At 48.5% G+C, this 25,025-nt stretch overlaps 2 protein-coding genes across 3 annotated transcripts; one reads left to right on the plus strand and one right to left on the minus strand.

Moving 5' to 3' along the window:
- The first annotated feature begins 233 nt into the window (after positions 1-233).
- Positions 234-3,435, plus strand: LOC144474188 (uncharacterized). 2 transcript variants are annotated; one of them, XM_078188829.1, is made up of 9 exons: positions 234-493; positions 753-813; positions 930-1,073; positions 1,148-1,378; positions 1,440-1,742; positions 1,818-1,922; positions 1,980-2,134; positions 2,235-2,625; positions 2,696-3,435. In XM_078188829.1, the coding sequence occupies exons 1-9, from the start codon at positions 401-403 to the stop codon at positions 2,896-2,898; spliced, it is 1,686 nt and encodes a 561-aa protein (XP_078044955.1). In that variant the 5' UTR covers positions 234-400; the 3' UTR covers positions 2,899-3,435. The 2 variants fall into 2 exon arrangements, with proteins under 2 accessions (XP_078044955.1, XP_078044956.1); XM_078188830.1 differs by having other exon boundaries at positions 756-813.
- On the minus strand, positions 2,659-23,324 carry Ret (protein kinase receptor Ret oncogene). Its single transcript, XM_078188828.1, has 18 exons — positions 22,154-23,324; positions 13,976-14,188; positions 13,779-13,915; positions 12,782-12,917; positions 12,224-12,480; positions 11,506-11,677; positions 10,658-10,755; positions 9,714-9,991; positions 8,384-8,557; positions 7,916-8,307; positions 7,388-7,490; positions 6,481-6,652; positions 5,846-6,150; positions 5,418-5,598; positions 5,006-5,135; positions 4,637-4,838; positions 4,394-4,572; positions 2,659-4,329 (listed from the first exon to the last, which is right to left on the minus strand). The coding sequence occupies exons 1-18, from the start codon at positions 22,464-22,466 to the stop codon at positions 3,920-3,922; spliced, it is 3,852 nt and encodes a 1,283-aa protein (XP_078044954.1). The 5' UTR covers positions 22,467-23,324; the 3' UTR covers positions 2,659-3,919.
- Positions 23,325-25,025: the final 1,701 nt, after the last annotated feature.

Below are 25,025 nucleotides of genomic sequence, written 5' to 3' on the forward strand. Positions count from 1 at the left end.
TCCGTTTCTACGTTCGATCGTCCATCAGGAGTTTCGATCAACTGTATGGTTCGGCGAGTAACGCGCAAATGACGCTATTCGTCGTAGTGACGAAACGCTGAAGCTGGTGAGCAACGTTATCGACGGGAGGAATTTTACCGTGAGTCACAATCGTCTACTGGTTCCAGCGTTTGGCCGCTACGTGGTATTGTGTTCCGTAGGAGTTTACGACACTGAGCGTCCAATGTTTTCTTTTTTCCTAAGCACGTTGTGTCGAAAGATGTGCTGCGGGAAATGTCAGTCGTGCGGTGCAGTGTCGCTGAGAAATATACTGTGCTGACTAAACAATTGCTGTACGGTGTAACACAAATATGTTAAGTACGAGAACAACTGCGTTTAGACTCGCAACCATACCTCTACGATGCGGAATATCGTCCAGTTGGTGATACTTCTTTGTTACTTTCGGAGAAGCGTTACAGCTTCCCTTTGTTATCCAGACTACTGTCATTCCACGGTAACGTTAATCTTCTCTTCTATATCGTGACTATCCCTTCGACTTTGTGAGATCAAATTATACATCATCGAAATCACTATTGATGCTGTCAAAAGAACCATTGTGGCCTCTGTTATCTATTATTTCATATCTTTTTCCCTATCTTTATCGCGTGCGTATTACTCAATACCCTATGCTACGTGCTTACTTAATCACACCTACATGCCATTATTCACAGATGACTCTACAATACTGGAAGTGACTTCTTTTAACTTTTCAGAAGGATTTCACACCAACTCCTGGAGTTCGATGTCTACTGACACCGGTTGAAAAGGGTGAAGGTATGAAAATAAGCGTACAGGCTCCATTCAAGATTATCCACAGAAACGCAGTTTATATACATAAAATCTGTGTAGCAAAGGTCAAGAAATCAAGTAACAATTAATTTGTTTTCCAGATTGTGCCAAGCTTACATTCGAAACATCTGATAAAGGAGGTATACAAGAAGATTCTAACAAAGTCAGTCTCCATGCCTACGAATATAATTTAAGTCAGAAAGCAACTGCTTTCAACTTAAGCGTGACTGAAGCAAATTTTCATGGTATGAATTGGAAGCAAGATAACGCACGAACAATGGCCGAATTTTTCGCATTTATTGTATTATCGTTGAAACAGGACTGATCACACGTTACCAGAATTTACTAAATCCGAACCAGTCAGCGTGTAGACATGTAGAGTTCTATGGGAACAAGACGCACCCTGCACCAAGGGAGCTGTACGTCTCTTGCCCGTTCTCGGACGAGTCCTACGAGTCTTCTTCTTATCGATTAGACGTCCAATTAACTGGCGAGACGTACAACTACAGCAAGAAATATATTTTTAACGTCCCACAACAGAGGTTTATCGGTAAGCGTGCCGGTAACATCTTCGTACTTAGAATTTACAGCGTAATCGTTTTCCTTTGTAGAAGAAGATGTGGGCGTACGCAATTACACACCATTCGTGTACATTGACGTATCAGACGCACCTCGCCTCTTGCTGCACATCCAGGCACTGCCAGAATCGTACAATGTATCAGAATACAAAGTATGGTTGATGAACAATGACACGGATACCGTGGATAAAAACGCCTCCACGGCGACGAGCAACAGAGAGATCTCGTACGATTTCACCGATCGCACCGGTGTCTTCTATTTCAAGGTCTCTGCCATACATTCCAATTGCGGTGATTATGGGTGCGCAAACAGTACCACGCCGCACATCATCATACGTAAGCAAGAAATAAATTTGCACATGAATGTCGTGTCACGTATTAAACCGATTAAACAATTATCCCATTTTGCAGAAGAAGCATCCAGTCACCCCATTTTCATCATGATCATCAGTACAGTTTGGATACCACCAGCGATATGCTGTGCTGTCTACCATAGTTACAAGTTATGCAGAAAAGGTAATATTGACCAGACATTTCAGTCGAGCTACGCCTGCAACCTTGTATTACTTTCAGTTATTCTGAAAAGAAGACGAAAACCCACCTGTTTGCTGATTTATTCGCCAACGCGACTGACTCACATTACCGCGATGAACGAGTTGGCCAAATACCTAAGGAATTCGAACGTCACTGTAATAGACACGCATGACGTTGCAGACAGCGCGGCAAATGTTAGTAGATACGGAGCTTGAAGCAATTTATGTTTAACGGTCAATTTATAACAGTGCTCTTTGTAATTTCCAGCACTAACGAGATTTTGCATTTACACAGGATCTAAAGGACTGCTGCGGAGCTGCTTTCCAAAGCGCCGACGTTGTCCTGGTCGCTGCATCCCCACCGCCCAAGAAACCCACCGTGTCGTTCATTTACAAAGACAACGATAATCACCTCTTACAGCTAGTTAAGGAGAATCAGACGCGTAAGAAGAAACGATATTACATTGTACAGTTGCCGTACTGTAAGCTTGAGGACGTGCCGGAGGAAACGCGACATCTCAGGAGATTCTCCCTGCCAAAAGAACTGCCGAATCTCGTCAAAGAGATCCACAAAATGAAGCGCATCGGATGCGTCTCCGACAAGGAGTTCTTAGATAGCGTGAAATTAGCAAAATTGGAGATGCTCGAGGAAGACCGTAGCTCGTCAACAGACGCGCGAGAGACCGGTTAGTTTCATTTGCATTTTCATTAGCTCAATGTACGTCTCACTATAAATTTATTATTAACATGTTCCAGAGAACCTGCTAAGGCCGTCATCATTGGACACCCCGAATTCCGTGTTGACGAATGGTAACGACATGGTGTCTCAAACGTTCGCTACCGATATCGGCAATCTGAATTTGCTCGGAGAGATTGAAGCGGACACAGAAGCAACCTTCGTTCGCAGGTCTTCGACGAAACACACCGGCGCGTTCTGCGTCGACGAATTGGAATTATGATTCCGTTCTATTTTTACCTACGTTAAGTTTTTTCACCGATAACGTTCAACGGTATACCGATCTCCCACGCGATAGCGACTCGCGATCCGACGCGATCAATCTCGTATGACAGTTCTTTGGAAGGCGCTGGAAGGATGATGTCTCTTGTATATCTGTACCGACTGCCGAGTCAATAAACAGGGAAACCAATCGTCGCCGTATGGTAACTCTTTGCGTCCGTTCGCTGTGCTTTGCAACTGTCCGTCCGACGTGTTTATTGAATATATCATACGCATATGAAGATATTAAGTACAAGAAGGTAACGACGACACGATAACAGATACATTGTTCAGGGAAAGTGCATCCTTTTCCGTTAAAACTAGTCAACTTTCGCAGCTCGACGAATCACGAAACACAAGTTTACGTAAGTAAAAACTGAATTTGTACGCGGACGTTCGCGCGACAATTGATTGGCGCTAACTAACTAATGTAATGGAATGCTCTGGCTCTGCTTTATACATAAATACAAACCGACTTGTTTCTTCGCCCACAAGTGGACTAGCGTCCTTTGTTTCTCGATTACGAATAATGATCGCATGTATTTACACGTGTATCGTTGGTAGCGTGCTCTCAGAAGCAGTAAGCACGTGCGCTAACAAATGCCTCTCGCACTGTTCGAAGCTTAAATACTGTACGAATTCCAGATCTATACTTCTCGGATAAATCTTTGTTTTTGGTATAAACAGTCGATTCGACGATCTGCCGTTCGACTCGGAAAGATCATCGATAGCCTTGGGACACAGTGGAAGATTGGAAGGGTGCTCGACGGTGCTAATTAATTACACAGGAATTGGACGAACCTAAACGAAACCAAACGAAGGGGCTTATACATTCGATACAGGGCCCAGTACTTCATACGTAAAAATAAGTCTTTTAGTTGAACAACCTTCAGTGGTTTCCGCTCGATCAGTCTGAACCGCATGCACACGTTTCGTCGAAGCGGATTCATTGATTGTTACCATTTCGATCATCGATCATTCCTTCAATTCTCTTTGCCCTTGTGATCATTCACGTTGGTAGAATCCAAAAGGTTCTCGGATTCCAAATACTTCTTGCCCTCCATGTCGATGTAAGATTGTGGACGTTCGTTGGTCGGCGTAGCTAAATCGTTCTCGCTGTCGCTCGTGACACTCGCGTTCCTCGCAAACTTGATTGGGCTTTCGTAGTGATTGTTCAGTAGATTCGTTCGTTGATCATTCACATAGGACGGTTTGATCCGATCCATAGAGTCGGGAAAAGACGCTATAGGTTCTTGCCAGAGAGTGTGCAACTTGTCAACCTTGTCGCACTTGGTCACCTTGTCGAAGGAGGGTTTCTCTAAGTAGTTAACAACGCTGTTCCCGAAGGTGGTCGTCTCTTCGATGGGTTCATCAAGATCGTCGTTACCAGAACCTGGCAGGGAACACAACATGATTTTGACGTCGAAAATAAAAAAAAATGAAAACGTTCTACTCACTGCTTGGACTGTCCAACGCGTGAAGAGACGCGAAGTATGATCTGTTCTGCACCGTCCTAGGATTAAGATCCAAGTAGTCGACGCTATCCTCCAACATCCTCTCCCAATGACTGGTGAGTTCTTTGAAGGACGGCCTCGATCCGGGCTCGAGATGCCAACACGACACCATCAATTTATACCTGAGAGCGAACACGTATTGCATAATTCAAAATAAAAATCCGACGGGATCAAAGAATCGCTTACAATTGCTGGGAGCAGTTGGCCGGTCTCTCCATGCGGTAGCCGGCCTTCAGCAGGTTATAGAGATTGTGCACGTCAACCCCGGGATACGGAGAAGCGCCGAGAGTGATCAACTCCCAAAGGAGCACACCGAAACTCCACACGTCCGACTTGCTGGTGTACACATGATCAGCCAGGGATTCAGGAGCCATCCATTTCACGGGAACTACGGCCAGTAAAATCTTGGATTAAAAAGGGATTTCGACTGGCTACCGCGCTGCCTACGACAGCTCCGGCAAATCCTCGGAGATTTACGGCCGTGGAAACACTCGGATACGGTGGAAAAGCGTTTCGAAGCGACCCGGAATTCTTCTACAAATTTTTCACACGCACCTCGTCCCTTGCTGCGCTTCAGGTACGCGTCGTCCTCGTACACGTCCCGCGTCAAACCAAAGTCCGAAATCTTGCACACCTTGCCGGTCGCCAGCAGCACGTTCCTGGCGGCGAGATCTCTGTGAACCAGCTGCGGCAGAAATTGTTTTAGTAAAGATTTAGGTATTTATTTTGAATTCATTTATCAACGCTTCGAAAACATTGCTTACATGTTTTCTAGGTTTAATTAAAAGTATCGCTTTTGATGAAAATGATGATAACTTTAAAGAAGATTTAAAGAGACACTGGACGCCTTGTCGATGAATGTAATTTTTTTCATTCTGCTCAGTAGCTATGTCTAGTACTAATATTTCAAATTCATTCAAAATGGTATCCACGACAGCAATATTTATGTAATGGTCATCGCGGTTACCTTGATCTCGGCAAGGTAGGCCATGCCTTTGCTGATCTGCCAGGCGAAGGAGAGAATGTCGCGAGCTGTGACGGTGTAAGTCGACGTCGGGTTGACGTTCGCGTCCACGTTGGTATTCGCGGCCGGGGTTTCCTCGTTCCTGCCCTCGGAATCCAAATGTCGGCTGCGCCTCAAGTAGTTCCTGAAAGGGCGAGCAACCCCGTTTTCGTAATATCGCGGTGAAGAAACGCGGTGGAAAAAGGGAGGAGGCTGGCGCCGGGTCAGCGTCGCGCCGGTTAATGCTCCTTCGCAGCCAGAAAAGGTATTTTCTCGCCGCGAAGAATTTAATTACCGCAACGCTACGTGTACATCTCGCGGACCAGTTATTGTCCGGGCGGCCTGCAAAGGAATTCCGCAATACGAGATTCCACTGTCTCGCGGTTACTCACCGCAAAGAGCCGAACTCCGCGAACTCGATGATCAAGTAGACCGGTGCGCCGGCCGTGGTGCACGCGCCCAACAATCTAATCACGTTCGGGTGCTGAACCTCCTTCAGCAGTTGGTACTCCGAAAGCAGGTCCGCCAGCTCAGAGGCGCAAGCGTTCTCCTTCAAAGTCTTCACAGCGACGGTCGTCGGACCCGATGCGCCTCCGATGTCGATCGCTTTGGCCCTCAACACGCGACCGAACTCACCCTCGCCCAGAATCTGCTCGATGGTCAACCGAGACCTTGGGAACTCCCATTTCGGATCCGGCTGACGACAGAATCGAAAACGCATCCCATGTTAACAGCGTTCCGCAATTCGAGCACGCGATGCATTTTGATACACGGATTATAACTTCCGCGACCTTGCCGACGCGGCTTAATTCCATTCCGAGTTTCCCAGAATTTTGCTATTCCGCGGATTTTCAGCCGTGAAAGCGTAGGATTAGCAACCTCGACGTGCTGCGGGCATATCCGCGGCCTCGGATCCATTCGGATAAATTTTAAAACGCTCGGAAGTGGATGGACTCGTCTGGTACCAACATATCGGTAACGGCTGTAGAACGGTAAATTTTTAAGCGGCCCCGTTGGTAGAACTTACCGGACAGCTTTTTGGAAATAGGAGATGACGATTCGCAGCGGTGAACGTGTCCAACCCTATCAACAGCCCATCGCCCCTGTCTATGTAGTCGGATGGAAGTATTCCGATCGCCGTAGCATCGCCGTTCGCTGGTCTTCGCTTGCCGTCCCGGCGCGCTCCCTTCGCAGCCATTCTAAAGTTTCCCGTGGTATCGGAAAATTGAAGAAAACATTCCCATCGTGACTCGACAGTCAACCAATAAGCAAGTTACAGGCCTTTCGGCGTAATCGTAGCTAAACGAGCCGCGTGGGCGGAGACAAGTTTCCTCGGAACGCAGAAGTCAGGGTCAAAGGTGCGAATCACCGGATTGTCTGCCCACCGGAAGCAAGTTTTTCCGATTACTCTGTCTTCCGACTTCGACTGCGATAAAAACCGTGGACGCGAGCACGCGCGCTGCAAAGTTTTTTAATCTACTACAGCGCGAAACGATTCCCCGGCCCGGCGAACGAGATTTCACGAAATGATTTCCGCGCAAGTTTTCGGATAGTTTCCTGCGATCACTTTTACGACGCGGATCGCGAGTCTCCGAAGTGGCGCGTGTCCAATAAATAGAAGAACACCCACCGGTTACTCGCGAGCACACAGCCGGATGGGCTCGTGCAGAAGGTACGAGAGAAATCGATAGTGCACCTCGATAAGCACGTATCTACCGCGCGTCCCCCGAAATATCGAAGAGCCACGGAACAAACTCCCTGTGTTGTCCTATCGAGGAGCACGATCCAACGAAACGGATCGAATGGACCTGGCCGGACAAAGGACTCGTTCGAGGACTATCGGCGATTTCTCCGTTTGTCAGGGCGCGTGAACCGTTCGCATTGTGCCAGTCGGCAAACATCGCCGCCGGATTCACGTGCGGCAGATAACGTACCTGTATCTCGAGGTGACGAACGAGCCGACGATCGCTATCAGCACGAAGAAACTGCCGCCGATCGCTCCGATCATGCAGAGGGGACCGCACGGGCCGCTGGTTGCTGTCGGCAAACAAAGAACATCTGGGAAATCTGCGGGGTCGACGTCAGAGGTCATCGCCCATCTAAATTCTACAAGTTTCTTTACGACATTCTGCAAACTTTCGCAATACCTTCAAACGTAATATGAAAACTACGGCAATGAAGGAAGAACGTCGAGTCTTCCATGTAATACGAACGACATTCTAAATTCAGATGACGATGACGCAAACTTCCTCCAATTTATAAATTCAAGAAAACGAAAGAAGCAAAATGTCTTACAATAAATAGGTAACGATTCTAAAAGACCTTCGTCGTTGTAGTAACATCGAAACTTACTGAATATAATGTAGCAATAAAATTTATTAGGACGAACTTCTTCCATCGATCCTTGAAGGCGCAGGGTCTATTTAAACGGGCGACGATCTCAAGCATTCCAGTCAACGTACCTTTTCGAGCGCCGGTAACGATATTCTCGTTCTCCAGATCGTCCTCCCGACTGTCCTCGCGATTCCTCGATTTACCATCCCGCGAGTCCTTGTTCGGCTTCTCGAAATCGGGCTGCAAGGGATGCTTGTTGACGTTGCAGGTGCACTCGAGCAAGTCGTCGCAAGCGCAAGTGCCCAGGCCACTTTTGATCCCGCGACCGCCTAGGTTGAGATCGGCCCAATGCGCCACGGGTGCACAGTCCTGCGGACAGATGCGAGGGTCGAGCGACTCGAGCTCGTCGCAGCGGTTGTCGGGGCAGTAAGCCAAGTCCGGTGAACAGGTCTGATAGTGCTCCGAGTATCCGGAAGCGTTGTTGCGCCTCCAGACGCACTGCTCGGAGAAGCTGTCGTTGCTGGAATTACGAGGCTGCGTTTTTCGATGGCCCGGCTAGGCGTCTTTGTACCGAGGAGAAGGAAGCAAAAGGTCACCTGAGAATTCCGCTCGCGACGCCGCAACTCGACTCGCATTTGTCCTGCTTCTCGGCGTTCGCGCAAGAATAGGCCCGGTCGCCGCACGCCTTCGACGAGCCTATGGCTACCAAGTTAATGCGGATCACTCGCGAGGAGGAAGTTCGATCCTTCTCGTTCCACTTGATCTTCAGTCTATAACAAAAAAAAGTTCGCGAAATGCTCCGGAACCGAGGCGTTCGATTTCGGACCATCGCACAGTGTTCCAAGACGACGAGAAATCGTGACGGAAGCCTCTAAAATGAAGTTTGCGTTGGGGATACGGTAAGTACTATTTTTGATTCGCCTATAGTGTGCCGGTCGACAGATCCGACGGCTTCATTGCTCGTACCGTGGAACATTAATTATCCGGGTCATCAATATCAGAATTCTCCCATTATCAAAATACATGGCATCGGCTCGGTGCAAAGTGATTTATTATACAAATTAATAAGGATGAAATATGGCTCTGTAAAGAACTCCTTTATTGTCCAAACACTCGTGTTACTTTAATTAGCCCGGATAATCCAGGTTCCACTGTACCTGCCAAAAGATTTTGCTTTATTTATCGTGCATGTGGATAATTTTGTAATATTGATACTATCCCTGGAAATAAGTAGAATCCTTTTATGTTCTGTAATATTAATAATCGTTAATGGCTAAGTTTATACAGTTATAAGATAAGTTATGAGACATGAACCGGACAGTTTAATGGAGAAATTTTGAATATATTATGTAAAGATTGTATATTCCATTGAAATTCTTGTGGAAATTTGTACGTAGTTGACATTGTTACTTTGCAGTACTTGTTAGAAAAACTCAGCTGCTACTAAATGTACCATTTCTCCACGACCACTTTTTACGGTGCATAATGGCATAGCTGCAAGCAGCAGCGTCATTAGTATTGTCTCGGTAAGCGTGGAAGATTTTATATGTTATATTTTTACGTTTCTGGTTTAACAAATGGATTTACATTTTTGCTTATTAAATTTTCTATACTTTATTACATTAAATGGTCTGGTGTTTCAAATAATTAAATGACTTCTATGTCATAAGTTTTCTCATGAAACCAGCTGAAATTCTCAAAAATTTAAAATTCCATAAAAATAAGAACATTTCAGAGGAATCAACAATATTTCGCAATACATATTCGGCGTATAAATTTCGCGGTTTCGTTTCTCAACAATTTTTAATCCGAATTAGTAATTAAAAATCTCCGGACCACCGACTCGTGATTAACTCGAAGAACATTTTATGGTTTCCGCCACGATCTCGCTTGAAATCACTGTGCACCTTTTGCGAATCGACTCACGTGATAATACTATCGGGTTGCGTTTTGAGTAGCTGCTCGTTGGCGACGTAGATGATGCCTCCCTTCTGGGTTACATTGAACGCGGCCGAGCCGTGGATGCTGAAGTTGACCGAGGCGTGAGGATCGTTCGTTGGTTTCGCGACCCGCGAGTAAAGCGGAGCGATCCTCGCGAGCCTCGCCGTCGAAGGGTAGGAGAACTGTTGCTTGAACGAAACGGAGGACGGTGTCGTCGCGCTCTGCCGTTGCACGGGTCCTTGGAAGGTCAGCGAGATGTTCAACTGTCGGTCGAAGCGACGGGTTAGACGGGTCGCGTCGAACGGCAACCGGAAAAGCCAAGGTCGTCTGGGGGGCAGGGGGAGGGACCGGCGTGTGGGCGGTACAGGAAACCGGTCGGATCCGGAAATTCGACGCGGAGATAATAAGAAGCTTCCGCCCACGCGAGGTGCGTCGCGCAATTAGAACTCGAAACGATCCCATTAATTCCCGCTTAACGCCACCCGTGCAACTCGGGGGTTGAAACGAAAACCACCGCAGTCGTCGCCGCAGTCTCCGCCGCGCCCACCAACCTCTCTCCACCCACCCTCTAACTTTCTCTCTTCGTCACTCTCTCTCTTGCCATCTTTCTCTGTCGCAGCTGCTTTACGCTATCTAATTGTTTAACGAGTTGGGATCGCGAGCGAACGCGGCACAAGGTGCGTTCAATCGCTTCGTTAACGGAAGGATTTGGTCGCGATCCGCAGTTGGTCGACCCACTCGACTAGCATTTCCATCGAAAGCACTCCTCCGAGGAGGAGAGAGCACCTCCGAGCCGGAGGAGTTTCTTTGAGGAGGAACTCGGTCTTAATTGATTCGTCGCGTTTCCATCCCCTGTCTCGTCCGCGTACACAGTATCGGACGAGACCGCGAATCGCGCGTGTCACGCGATCTTTTTTATTCGTGCTTACCGTGTTGTCGCCGAATCCTGGGAGAAGACTGGTATCCTGCACTTGCAGCGTCACGCGATACGGGGATCTCGGCAGCAGAGTCATCTTCGCGAAAATACCTGGAACGAAGCAATAAGAATCGTAGCGATTCGATGTTCCCAGAAATAGCGGCCCGCCCGAAGCACTGTACACCTCCTGTGTATTCTTTCGCCGAAATTCTAAGGAAACCGAGTATGCGAGACACCGAAATAATGATGCGCCTCCGCCGAATGCAAGAAACTTCGGACAGTTCTCGCGAATACATCGCGGCGGTGCTAACAGCGGAATGAAAACTTAATTTAATTAGCCCAATTGATTTTCCACCTTATTAATGCTTTGACCGCCGCGTCGCTCAAAGTTAGGTTAATTTATTACATTTTCCCCGCTTTATTGATATTGGTAAGACCTAACGGTATCGATAAAGTAATCGAACTTCTGCAATTTGACTTTCCAATATTAATTTGTTTAAGAGAATTACTTTAATCTCGTTCGAAGTTACCAGCGTGGAGGTCAAGTTGTTAAGACTAATCATTTATCATGTACGATGAGTAATGATTGGGCTGCGGATTTTATGCGTTTATGGCAAAAATCTGTAGATGAAGCAGAAAACAATTTGACTATAAGCATAAACAATTTGACAATTTGAAATTAGCAAAGTTAATTAAAATAATAAATTAGCGGAAGTTAGCACTCGTTGCGCAAAAATATTATTTCCACAAAGGTCCGCCGTTGCTATAATAATAATGACTCCAGAAGAAAAACTCAAAGGAGTTAAACGACGGGTTTAGTTCATCGGGCACGAAAGCTGGCGTGCACCAGCGTGCACTTACTGGTGAGTATGGCGGTGTACGGAATACCGGAAAAATATTCGATCGGCAGAGTGTTGAAGTCGACGTGGAAGGCGTTGTAAGTGTCGCCGAGAATACGGACGGAGTAGTGATTGCTGGAATTCGCATCCGCGTCCTTCAGTATCAGCTTGTTGTCGTCGACCAGCTTGTCGCCCTGCGAAGAATCGGAGGACCGTCGATGGTGAATCGGTTGATCGATTCGCGACGCGTACTCGAATCGTGTCCGTCGCTCCTAGCAGGAGCGGAATCCGCGCGCAGAAACGTAGCGGATCGCGTCGGTAGTTCGCGCGACGAGCAGCCGAACGAGAAAAGAAACAAAGAGATCCGAGCTTAATCAAGACGAAGCCCGGAGGCGTTTCCCTGCTTCTCGCGCCTATCCTTTCACCCGTTTTTTCGAAGGCTCTTTCGTCGTTTCCGAGTCTTTTCGCGTCCGCTCTCCGAAACAATGCCGGAAACGATCGCGAGAACAATGCGGGCTTGAATGAGTCCGATCCTATCCTCTGTCCGATCCTCGTCGCCCCTCGTCCGCTCGTCGGCGGCGAGGACGTCGGGACGAGCGACGATTCCGCGCGAAGTTAACGCGATCCTTCGACGGGGACGGGACGAATCGAGACTGTGGGTCACACAGGTCGGCTCGGTTCGACTCGGGTCACCACCGGTAATCGATACAGATGGCAATTCACGGGCAGAACAGACTCACCGCCACGAACTCCTCGAGCTTTATCGCCATCGAGTCGTTCCCCTGCGCGTACGGCGCGTTGTCGTCCTGGTCCAGGACGTCCACGTCCAGCAGCCGGATCGGCGCGTACTGCAGCCCGGTGGTCTCCTCGTAGAGGACGCACTGCACCCTCAAAGTGATCCGCGGTCCAGGACCGGCCGGCCACGGGCCCAGCGCGTCCCTGTCCAACGAGGCGTTCGCGTACAGCGTGTTGTTCACCACGTGGAAATATTCGGTGCCTGGAAAAAAGTGATCGATCGCTCGCGCGCTGTCTACCTACAGCGGCAAGTGCTCGGCAATTCTGCGAACCCACGGATCTGCGAGACATAAATTTCCGAGGCGAGAGATACGGGTAGAGCGGGCTTATCAATTAATCGTGAGCACCCGAGCGCGAGTGCGGTCTGGATTCCTCGCCGATCCAGAAATTGTTCGTTCCCGACCCCCGCCTCTGAAGCTTATTAATTCTTGCGACCGTGGCATCGCGAACTATGGCCGGTGTTTCGCAGTATGCTCGTTTCGCGGCGAGCTCCATCGACTTGCCGTTCATCAGGTTGTAGCCGGTTACGCGATAGCTGGGGCACAGTTCCCCGTAAATCTCGGGCCCGAAATTGCCTATCATCGTGACGGGCTGGTTCTCATAGATCCTGTAGTCGGATCCTTTCCAGAAGCACATGTCCTGAAAGGGTAGAGCAATCGGTCACAGAAATGTGCGCACCTTTCGCGTGCTTACCGGTTAGCTTGGATCGAACAATGCGACTATTATCAGTCATCGGAATCCGTTAGAAAACTGGTTCGATGAGCGACTTTGCTCGACTCGTTTTCAGATAAGATATTAACCCTTTGCACTGGAAGTTACCTTAACTGTAAAACCAATACGCTTCTTTCCACATACGGTATTTCAATTTTATGTGGCTTGTGGCAGTTCGGGTATGCGATATTAACCCATTTGTGCCAAAGAAGAGTTAAAGATCTTACAAAAATATTTTTAAACAAATACATTTAACGTACATTTGTTAACTGAATCATTCCTGTGTACATAGATGCGACAACTGTTTATTTGCAAGTACATTTAAATGATAAATTATATTATTTAAAGATACCTCATTTAATCAAATATAAGTTCTGCTATTACATTATTACGATATTTGATATATAATCAAAATATTCCAACAGAAATAGTTCCGAGCATAAATGTGTTACCAGCTTCCACAACGCTTGCATTTTTAAGAATGTTTAAAATAAAACGGGATTATATTACAATCTTCTTTGCACTCGATGCTTTTTTCCGTAAATAAATGAATGAAATGAAAAGAACGCAGCAGCGTAAAAACTGTTTCGAGAAACGTAGTTGTTGAGTTTTGATAGTGTCGCGCCAGCACAATTTTAAAGCAAACAGTTAAAAAGTGAAACGATCGTCCAAACAATAAAAACAGCCCCAATGGAGCGAACAAATATTTCTGTTCCCCCGACACGGCAGTTTCGTCTTTTTAACCAGAGATCCCGTGTTCCGACGGTCGTCTCGTGACGACGGACTTACCTCGACGTATTGGGTGCAATCGACGCCCTTCCGATCATCCTGGATGGCTTGGACTTTGACCTCCAAGACAGCTTTATTCCTGGCGTCGTCTTCCCTGGCAGTGACCACGATGGTGATCTCTTCGCGTTCGGATTTTTCTGCGGAACCGATTCAAAGTTGACGAACAGACTGTCAGCGATTGGCAGAGAAGGGCTTACCTCGATTCAAGGATTGCGGTGGCCAACGGAACAGCAGAGCCTTGGTCTCGGGGTCTATAGAAGCGACGTCGCCCTCGCGGGGCACCGTAACGCGATACTCGACGTCCTTCGGCTCCGTCGAATCGTTCCTGAGCGTCCTCAGCTCGAAGAGTTTGACGACCCCCGACGCGTAAGGCACCCTCGCGTGCAGATCCGATTGCGAGAAATACAATTCTGAAACAGAGAGAGAGAGCGAACCGGGGTGGTAGCTGAAGTCCGTGACCTACGACCCTTGGGAGCGGTTCCGCAAACCGCGGACACCGAATGCGCGAATTAAAAAAATGCCAGGCGGGAATTATCGCGGGGATTTAGCGGCCGCCGTTGCAGCTTTCGGGGAAGAGCATTTAAAAGATAGAATCTTTCTTCGGAACACACCGAGGCCCCGAGGCGACCGTGATCGATAGCCGTTTCTGCAACGGATGCGGAGGCAGGATGTTTGATCGTTCTCGGGTGGGCCACGTATTTCATTATCGGCGTCGTAAAGCGACCGCAGTTACGCCGTGGAAATTCGAGCAGTCCCTCGAATGGAATCGAACGAGCAAACGGTTTCACGACCGTCGGACGCCGAGACGGTCGGCGCGAAGTTTAACGGCGCGGGCACACGCACGGTCAGTTTCGAGGAAACAACCTGTGTCAAGGTGAACGTTTAATCGATACGCTGCCCCGAGGGTTTGTTAGCGTTTTGTACGAAGATCCGCGTCCGCGGCCAACCCCGGTTTTTCGGTGCTCTGGCGGCGTCGATGTTGCCGTTGACGGACGACGGTCGTTACGAACGATCAGGGAAAGATTGCGGGAGTAAAAAGCGCACACGGTACAAGGGTATTTCGAGGGTAGATTTTTCAAGCGAATCAGGATTGATGAGAATGGGCTCTTGCGAGAGGAGAGACCGATCTCGCGGCTTCTTTTTCGGCTAGACAAGACGCGCGCAAGTCGACGAGACTCTACAAGTTCGCAGTCACGTCAGTCAGCCTTCCTTGAAACAGTAGTAACGCAATACGGTCAAAAATAGATGGAACATGCAACAGTGGCAGCAAAAATTCTGTCCACATTTTTCTGCATTGTCGTTTATATATTCACTGACACGAATCAGCTGTAAAAAGAAATGTTCGAATGCACTCTTGCATAATGTATACTTCAATTTTGCCTGATTGTCTGGATTTATGAAACAGTTGATTTTCGTGTTACATATTCAACGACACCAGATTGGAACGGACGTTTCAAATAGGTGTCCCATAGTATGGACATTGAATATGATACACGCAGGATGTGGTACGGTAACGGTGTTCCATAATAGATACGCGTTCGTGCTACACTGTTTTGTTTCTATTATTTTTATTTTCCTAGTTCGTATTTAAATTACATCTTTTATTTTCATTTAAATCCAATCACAATCCATAGAAATATGTGACACGGTACGTCATGAGATACTAATTATATTAGTACTATTAATTCTCTGCAATCGAGTAAAGACACTGAGGCATAACTAAAATGGTTTCAAGATAATTTTTATATCACCAAAGTGCAGACTTCAAAAGTTGTTAAAAGTATAACTGTTGCATATGTCGCAAGAGTCAATTTCACGCGTATGAAATGCACTTTGTTAAATAAAAAGAAAATTACGTTAGATTTACTGAGATCTGATCATTGAAAGTCGAATTATTTAATTGATGAATTGTATTTCTTATTTGACTTTTCGCGAGCGTGTTCATATTCACCCCTTGCGCTTTAATAACGAGTCAGACTCGTGGTGAACGCTTCGTGCACGACTCGATAAATACATATGGCTGCCAATCACTTCTATTAAATCGAAACGAAATTTGAATTCTCTGTCATCAAAATTTGGGAATAAACGAAGACAATCAGGACACTAGAATCATCTCATGACATCAAGGAAATAATTAACCCCTTACCGTACTTTGACGAGTCCGACTCGCGATGGAAATTGCTAATAATAAATAATTAAGTATGGATGTTATTCTGTTCTTTAAAATTGTAATAAAATTCTAATCCCTTGTTATTAATATCTCTAAGTGTTCGAGTAAATTCAGGCACGGAATAAATGTTAACGTTCTGTCCCTTCTAAGAAATTATATGATTTAAAAAACTCCTAATCGCAGTAACTGTGAAGGAAATGATACGAGGGGTTAAGGCAAGGGGTTAGGGACGAAACAGTCTTAATAAACGTAGTTCTGAAAGACGTAATAGTGCAAGGGGTTAAAAATATTGAATATCAATTGTAACTAATATCGAATATCAATTGTAACTAAAATCGAATTTCGCGCACGACGACAACACCTTTCGGTTATAATAAAATCGCTGATAATCTTACGTCGCCTGCGAAAGCGTTCCATAATAGGTACTTTTACCTTATCTGGAAACCCTATTCGTCCCTGCGACGAGTTAGAATTCCCGAAAACAGAGACCGTGAAAACGATACGCGCAGCCATACGACCGAGGCGAGCCCCCGCGATCTGGGATCGGTGATCGCCGATCGGCAAGGACCTTCGTGGCCCGAGTCGGACGCCACCCCAGCTCGCGCCATCCTAGCCCCTCGCCAGCGCCGGTGTAAATTGACTCGAGCCGACGAAACGTAGAATCCGCTCGAACGCGGTCGTTTCTCTCTTCGCTCGTCTTTTCCTCCCCTTTCTCGATTCCACGCGGAAGAAGAGTGAGAAGGCGAGAAAAAGAGAGAGAGAGAGAGAGCGGAGAACGCGTAAATAACCGGGGACCAGGGGCCGGGAGCACGCACGGACACCTGCACGCATGTGGCACCGATAAATAGCGGCGCGCGAGCACGCGTGCTAGCACGCGCTCGCTCGCTTCACTCCCCCCTCCTTTTTCCGCGCGCTCGTTCCATTTCGTTCCTTAAATTGTTTCCCGGTTTCTCCCCATTTTCTTCCCTGTTTCCTCCCTTTTTCTCGCAACGATGACCGACAACCGTCAACGCTTCTACCCGACGCCACCGATTTCGGAAATAGCCCGCGCTATATTTAGGCGTCGCACTCGACAGCGACGCCGGCGAGAGGAAAGAGATCCCCCCGACCAACTGTTGAACACCATCGGAAAACGAACTTACGACCTCCTTAAAATCTGGCCTGATTTTTATCGGTTTCCAGGATGAGTCCGGGCCGGCTTTAAAATTGTCTGTCGTCGATCCGACGAGCACGGTTGAAACCGCCCGGCTATTCTGGCCCGCGCGCGCGCGCGCGACTCTCCCTTAACTCTTTCGTTCGTTGAGGCAGCGGGTAAAATGCTTTCCCGATCGAGACTTTCACTGTGCCGCGTCGGCACACCGCGGCGAAACGAACGCATCGAGCCAATTTTACCGGCGCTAAGATGCCGGCCGCTTAATCAAAGCCACGGTAAACATGGCCTACTTTTTTCTATACTCGGCTCGATCCTTTCGCCGGTCAACTATGGCGGACCAATGCCAGCCGAACGGTCGCGAAAACAATGCCGGCTCTGTGGCACTTCGGCTAAACTCCCGGGTCATTTTTAACAGGATTTTCGAAAAGTTTCGGTAGTTTTGCATAAGTTTCATCGCGATTTATCGCGCGCGATGCTTTATGAAAAATTGGCTCGTGTTATGAGTTTCGGGGGAAAGGGGTGTGAAAGATCTGGGATCTAAAACTTTGATTTAGAGATTTTGTTGTTTAGAAATTTTGGAAGTCGGGGAGTGTATATTATAAGTGTATGCAGAAATCCTTGTGATTTGATCTAGGAATCTTCAGCCCTTGTAAAAGAACAGGTATTGAAATTAGCTGAGGCGAATAGGGGTGAGCATTCGATAACGCTAATTTTAACCCTTCGCGGTCGTATGTATAAAGTTATGTGTTTGGTTTCCTGTATTTTTAGATAAAATTAAAACATATTACTGTGTTACATATGCAGAAACTTTAAAAAAGAATTAACAGATTTTATTTTTCCTTTTTAACCCTTTGCGCTATAACAACAAGACATACTCGTGGCGAACATTTTATACAAAACCTGACATAACCTGACATTTGTTTCTTTTAGATCGAAACAAAATTCGATCCTTGTACTATCAAGATTAAGTAATTATACTAAATGGAAAAATACACGAAGTAAAAATCGTCTTGTTTGATTAGGGTAACTGTTAAGGAAGTGCTAATCAATGTAGTCGTAAAAAAGATCATAGCGCAATGGGTTATTTTGCATACTATGTGTTATTGTTCGACCGACAAAAATTAATTCCGACTAGCATGGCACTATATAAATAGTCTATCTATAAACTGAATGTATATATAATATATACAATACGTATAAACTAAAAACGATCGCAAAGGTTTGATAACAGTAATGATAATAATTTTATTTATTAACGGGTCGAACACTGTGATACAGTGAGAGAAAAAAGAGAGTGTGAAAAATTAAAATACATGAAAAGTAGAAAAGAAATAGAGAAACAAAAAAAACAGACCTAAATATAGAACACTCAGGAAACAAAACATTTTTCACTTTACGTGAGCGGAGATGATAACGAACGTCGAATAGAGTTTAACGAGGTTAGCTCGAAAGCGGAGAAATAGTTACAAAAGAAATCGAGTTAAAAACGTCGCAACGATAGCAGGCAATAAATAAACGGTCTAGGCTACTAAAAATCCATAACGAGTTCCAGTGATTCTGTCAAAAAGCGAGGTCGTTTTCTGAGGTATCCATTAGGTACGTAGAAATCAAGCTCGTTAATTTCGAATAGAAATAGCCTGACACCTATTATTCTCCAATTCCCCAAAGAAGACGTACAGAGACCTCGTTAAATCTATTCGCATTTACGACCGAGCCCGTGCATTCGCGTTCCCAACCCTTCTTCCGCGTTTCTCCTTGCAAATACTGTATCGCATCGAATCCGGCTTCGAGTCGAACCTCGCCGAGAGAAATATCAATCTTGATCGGTAATAAAAATGCTGTCAGGTGTCCGGCCCGTCGGAAGCACGTAAAGATCCGCAGTCTAGATGTCAACGTTTTACATCCGATATCTCGTACGTCCGATCTCTCGCTCCGCTGCGAAGGCGTTCCTCGCGCATAACAATTCCGACTTTTACCCTTTCGGTTCGGTCACTAGAGACGCGCGCGGTCCCGCCAAATTATCGATCGCGGCCGCTATCTTTCCGAAACACGGAACAAAGGAGCGGAAGGGCCGAGCGCGGAAAAAGGTGTTGCGCGACGAGCGCGACCCGTCGCCGACGGAGCCCCGTCGCAAGGGGGGGCCCACACACAGCTCGCCACGGCGATCGGGCAATGTTGACAGGGGACAGCCGTCGCGCGTCGGACGATGAACTAACTGTTTGCACGGTGTACGTTTCGCGTCAGAACGCCACCGATGCAACGATACACCGGACGTCAAACTGCCGCCGTTACTCGAACTCCTCTTTTACCGTGTCGCGACGCCTCGTTTGTCGTTCGATGATCGATAACCGCCGGTAATTACCCTTACGCTTCGATCGCGATCGATCGCGACGCGGCCCGCCGCCGATCCGACGTCCCGTCGCGCGTATTCCTCCAAGTTTCGCAACCGATCTTCGCGACGATCGCGAAGGCTAACGAACGGATGGAATCGTACATCATTCCGCGCGACACGTATAAACCGCTCGTGGAACGGAGGCGACAGACGCCGCCAGTCTCGCGCGCGGCCTGTTGGATTTGTATTTAATTAACGCCGGCTTTCAGTGCCGGCGATATTAGCATACGCGTAATTCTTCGAGGCGAAAGATCGGGAACGTGTTTTCGACGGTCTGTCCCCGTGTTCCTCGACGTTTAGACTTTCAAATTAGACGGTCGTGCGCCCCGATCGGGCCGGCCTGCTCGGGACCGGCGAGCCTAGCCAGTTTCGCGTCGATCGAATCAGCCGCTGAATCGTTCGAATCGTTCTCTCTTCATCTCGGTTCGATCGCGACGCAAAAAGAGCGCAGGAAAGGCGTACGGAGAGGACAAGTACTAGAGATAGGTATGTAGGGAGAGATAGAGATTGACATAGAGAGGGATAGGGATAGACATAAAGAGATAGAGAGAGACGTAAAGAGAGAGGGACATAGAGAGAGAGAGAGAGAGAGAGAGAGAGAGCCAAGGTTGTTAATAGTTTTAGTATTTGGGTTACGAGGTGTGGCAAAACCGACAGGGAGAGAACCCCTTGGGATCGACGTCGCTGACTCTTCGGTTCGCCTGCGACTATATTCAGTACTTGGGTGCGTACCGAGGTTGTTCCTGGTACCGTTCCGATCCTCCGACAGGGAATTAAACTCGTTTCTTGGTAGGTGTAAGACCGTTCGCCGCATCGAGGACCATCGACGATTTGATAAATGGAGCTAGAACATTTGCTATTGTATCGCCGGCAGACTAAGACCGCTCCAAGACTCGAGCCGTAAGCCCTTATCGATCGGAATCGTCGCGATTCCGTGGACCGGGATCCTCGAACGGGATTAAAATCGAAGAAATAATAGCGGCAACGAAACGGGACTCGTGAAATTCAAATCGCAAACACGGGGAACCTGAAAGAGATCCACGTATATCATTCTTTCTCTATTTCTCTCTCTTTCCCTCTCTCTCTCTCAGACACGCACGCTCTTACTCTGTCTTTTTCCTCTTTATGATACGATCCCGTCGTTTCAAAACCGACGTCTTTTCCGTCGGGGCTCGAGAGCCCGATTTCCGTTCGTCGGGCTCCGCTTTTGAAAGGCGAACGGAAAAGCAGCGATACAGCTCGGCGATACGGTTTTCGCGGGGCTCGAGTCCCGAGGCTTCCCGAGGAACGGTCGAGTTAATCGGTAAGCCAAGAATTGATCGTGGCTGCGGTCAAGCGACTCGATCGAACTCCATGCGTTCGTAGGGGCGCGTAACGCGTGATTCTTCTCTCTCTCTCTCTCTCTCTCTCTGTTTCTCTTTTGCTCGCTCTTCCCCCCTTTCTCTTTCTTTCTCTTCGTCTGATTAGAAATCGGCGTGGCACGGCAGTTGGGGCGAGGGTTTGCTTTCAAGAGCGGCATGGTTAACGAGTCCGAGGTTGCACGCAACCTTCGCCGTTTCGCGCTGGGCCTCTGCCGGCAGGCTCGTTGCCGAGTCGCCTCGCCGGCGTTTCGCGTTCCCGTTGTCTCGTCACGTCGCCCAGCGTTGACACGCATTTCGACGAAACCGATGCCGGGAACGAGAAGCGCTCGAGACAGCAAAGACGAGAGATGGAGACGTCCGACCGAGAGAGAATTCGAGCAGCTTCGGTGCCGTGGCGAGCGAATGCGGGCCGATATCGTCGGTTTATCGACCGATTCGCACGGCGAACCTGGCTACCGAGCGTGTCGTGGCCGTCGCCGCGGTGTTTTCATCGCGGCCGTACAGAAAACCGATCTCTCGGAACGCCGATAAGGGAGACCGATCGGCCGTCCACCCTGTTCTCGCAGGAGAAGCGAGCAGGAACTTTTCCACCGGCACGGCGGAGACGCCGTTAATCGGCCCTCGGCGTAGGAAAACGCGGGGGAGGTGAAAAAGTGTACGCGCGCGACGACATGCAAACTCGACCAAAGGGCAGTATCGATTTCGAAGTTGCATTCGAATCACGCGAGCCGGCTCCGTTGCACGCGAGCACACGCCGCGATATCGCGATTCCGTGATTACGGTCAAGTGCGAATGTCATCGGTCGTGGCTCGCGTGGCGGGTCGCCGTCGCCGCGCGTTACCAAATTTGACCGAGATATCGCCGGCACGGCGTGCCCGCGCGCTATTCAGAAGACGGGGAATCGGCGCGACGCCCGATGCGAAAGCCCGCAGCGCGCGTTTTCGAGCGCGGTTCCGAGCGCGCTTTCGAACGCGCGCCGCGCCGGCTTATCGACGGCCGCGGGGAGAGCGATCGAGTCCGTCGTCGCACACGCGAAATTTAGCATACAATGCCGAGCCGCATTAATTCGTTAGGGAGGCCGCGGCGTGGCCTAGCCGCGGGTCTGTCGTTGTGTAGCCGCCGTGTGCTGCGGCGTAGCGTGGCATGACTTTGCGCAACCGAATAGATCGGTGACGCGCGAGCCCGTTTCCACCGTTTCGGAGCTCGCCGTGTCTCCCGCGATCAGTCGCGGCCGCGAAATATATATCCGTTTGCTCGGGGACGGAAATAACGCTGGCGATAAAACGAGTATCGACTCACCGGAGGCGGATGTCCGCGAAGGTAGCAGCAGCAACAGCAGAAGAGCCGTCGCGCCGAGCGTGGCTCGCGATCTCGCGATCGGAATCGTCCCTCGATCCGATCCCGGCCCGGCGACGGTCACCGCCGCATTCGATCTCCGCGGTCCTCTCCCGCCTCTCTCCCCTCTGCTCCCCTCGCCACCCGGTCCGACAATTTCCAAAACACGACGGCGATCGCCGATCCGGCGGTGCGCGCACTGTCCCGTGCGGTCTCGGAGCGGCTCGCGACGGCGGACCGCGCTCAAACGCCGACAAACTTGTCCGCGTCGCAACATTTGCGCCGCAATTATTGGTGGTTCGCTCGATTAGGCTAGTCGGTTGTCGGCGAGCTGGTGCACGGCGCCGGCGAGCGCGGCAAAGTCTTCGGTCGCGAGGATCCCGTGATCGCGGTTGTCGCGTTAACGACGGCTGCGCATCTCATTGTTCGCGCTGCGGCTAAAGTGTACGACGAGCGACGGAATCGTCCCCGGTCGAGACGTCGGACACTAGGAAAATGCCAGGACTTCTCTCGTCGTCGTCGTCCGGTAGTCGGTTAAACGATCGGCCAACCCGACGCGCCGCGACGTGACGGCGTTCCAGCCTGGACTGAGGACGTCGGGACGCCCGCCGTTATCAGAGAATTGCCAGCGCGTGCGCACCCCCGTACCGTTCCCTACACGCGCTCCGCGACCGAGGGAGAATCCCTATGTTCGGTTGCTCGGTTGCTCGGTTGCTCGGCCGGGGAATAGGGGAATAGGTGCGACCGTATCGCGGCACGCTTTCGCACGCGGCACGCGCTCCTCGCACGCCGCACGCCGCACGCCTCGCCTAATTATTCCTTCCCTCGACTTCCGATCGATGGACGACGTTGTCCGGATCGATCCGCCACGTCGACTTTCCGAAAATCCTTCGCGGTTATCGAACGGCGACGATCCTCTCTGCTTCTTTCGAAGCCGGACACGCGAGACCGCCACGCGATTCGACGGACGCGGCCCATTCATTTCGTGCTGCTCTCAATTGTTTCACACGTTGCATGTTGCATCCATCGGTCAGTTATTCAACGCTAAACCCACCGTCGGAATAACCGATTTCTCGTTTCGCAATCCGGGAAATTCTAACCCCTTGAATGACGGTGGAAGGTCGTGCCCCCGCGATACGCACGCACGTTCCTCGATGACGTTTATTAATTTGATCGTGCACGGATCGACCGTATGCACGCCATTTTATGTTACATGTTTCTTCGCTTTTTATGAGGTGGAAGGATTGTGTTATTGGTATGTTATTTAATAACGGAGAGGAAAGATGGACAATATTGGGGCAGATTATTAGCACCTTGTAAGGGGTTAACCTTTTAAGGAACCAATATTTTCTTAAATATTTTTCTGTAGATAATTCTGTAGATAATAGATGTGTTGCGACAGTGTTCGTAGAAAAACAGTTAATATATTTTCGTTAACCGGCAGTAGGATTTGAATCTATTTCGACCTAGGATTGGAAATGTGCCATCTCAATTCTGTTTGTTTAGCTTGGAATTATTGGCCAACAGCGGCGGCCGGCCGATGGTTATCGGGAAAGCTTCGGGTCCGGTAATTAGAATTGATACTGCGACCAGCGTGGCGACCCTGCAGCGCAGATTCCCGAAACTTGTAAAAGGACAATAATGGTAATTGATGGAAAATCGTGCGACGCTCGGAAGCGAAAGTCGTGCTTCCGAAAGGATGGAACAGAACGTACCCGATCCGACGATAATGCGCGTACGTTACTCGTGCCGCGGCCTGTTCCATGGGGGGGAGGCTGACTCACGACGACTCCGTGGAAGATTCATTCTCCCGGTTTATCCTAGATTTCCGTTTTGCGTTTGTGCGGTTCCCCTTGCTGCGTCATCTCACGGCCACGAGTCCTGGCGATCCCCCTAAACGAGGGACGGATCGATCAACCAGTCGAACCTTCAACTGCTTTAAATCATCGCAGATGACACGGACAGCACAAAAGACCAGTTTTGCGAAACACATCATTTTTCGAGGTACGTGGAGTGTGAATGACAGGCCTGAGATAAAATCGATTGAATTTGTGCATGCAGAGTGAGCCCGAACTATGGCACCTGAGCCGCAAACCTCATATGTATGGAAATCAGTGATATCGGCTAAATTGTTATTGTTGTATTATTAGTGTTGCAATACTTATACCGTTTACTTTAATCATCGTATTCAAATTGTACACATTGGACAACAAATAGTGTTTTTGATTTTATCGATGGACTTAACAAACTTTTTTTTTTACGAGATGCAGATCGTGTTGCATTTATATGCATGCTTTTTCAATTCGAATACATTGACAGAGGTGTATTATAGTAACAGATTATTCTCGTCGCATTTGTTATTGTTATATTTCTTTAACGATGTAGAAAAGGTACAAATCATCGTTCTTGAAATTTGAAAATGCCGCTGTTTATGACAAGTAGCGCGACAGGTGGCGATTTCTCGAACTATTTTTAAGGGGTCCGTACAGCGCCAATTGGTGCAGTGGCAAAACGCTCAAACTGCTAGCCGAATTACCATCAGTCGACTTTGGCTAACAGTTTGGGCGTTCTGCCACTGCACCAATTGGCGCTGTACGGACGCTTTAAATTTAGTTCGACACTTCGCCACAAGCGGCGCCACTTCTCACATATGGCGCTACTTTCATATTTTTAAGTTCGCTCTAATGAGTAAACTTATTAATATATCATATTTTGTTTTGTTACTCAATTTCAATGTCACCGCAGAGTCGCCACACGAGTGCACAGGGTTAATAAATAACGCGATGCGATGGTAAGTAAAGGCTCCGTCAAAATTCAAACATATAACACAACCTCA

Source organism: Augochlora pura, chromosome 8 (assembly GCF_028453695.1).
Source record: "Augochlora pura isolate Apur16 chromosome 8, APUR_v2.2.1, whole genome shotgun sequence".
NCBI classification, from domain to species: Eukaryota; Metazoa; Arthropoda; class Insecta; order Hymenoptera; family Halictidae; genus Augochlora; species Augochlora pura.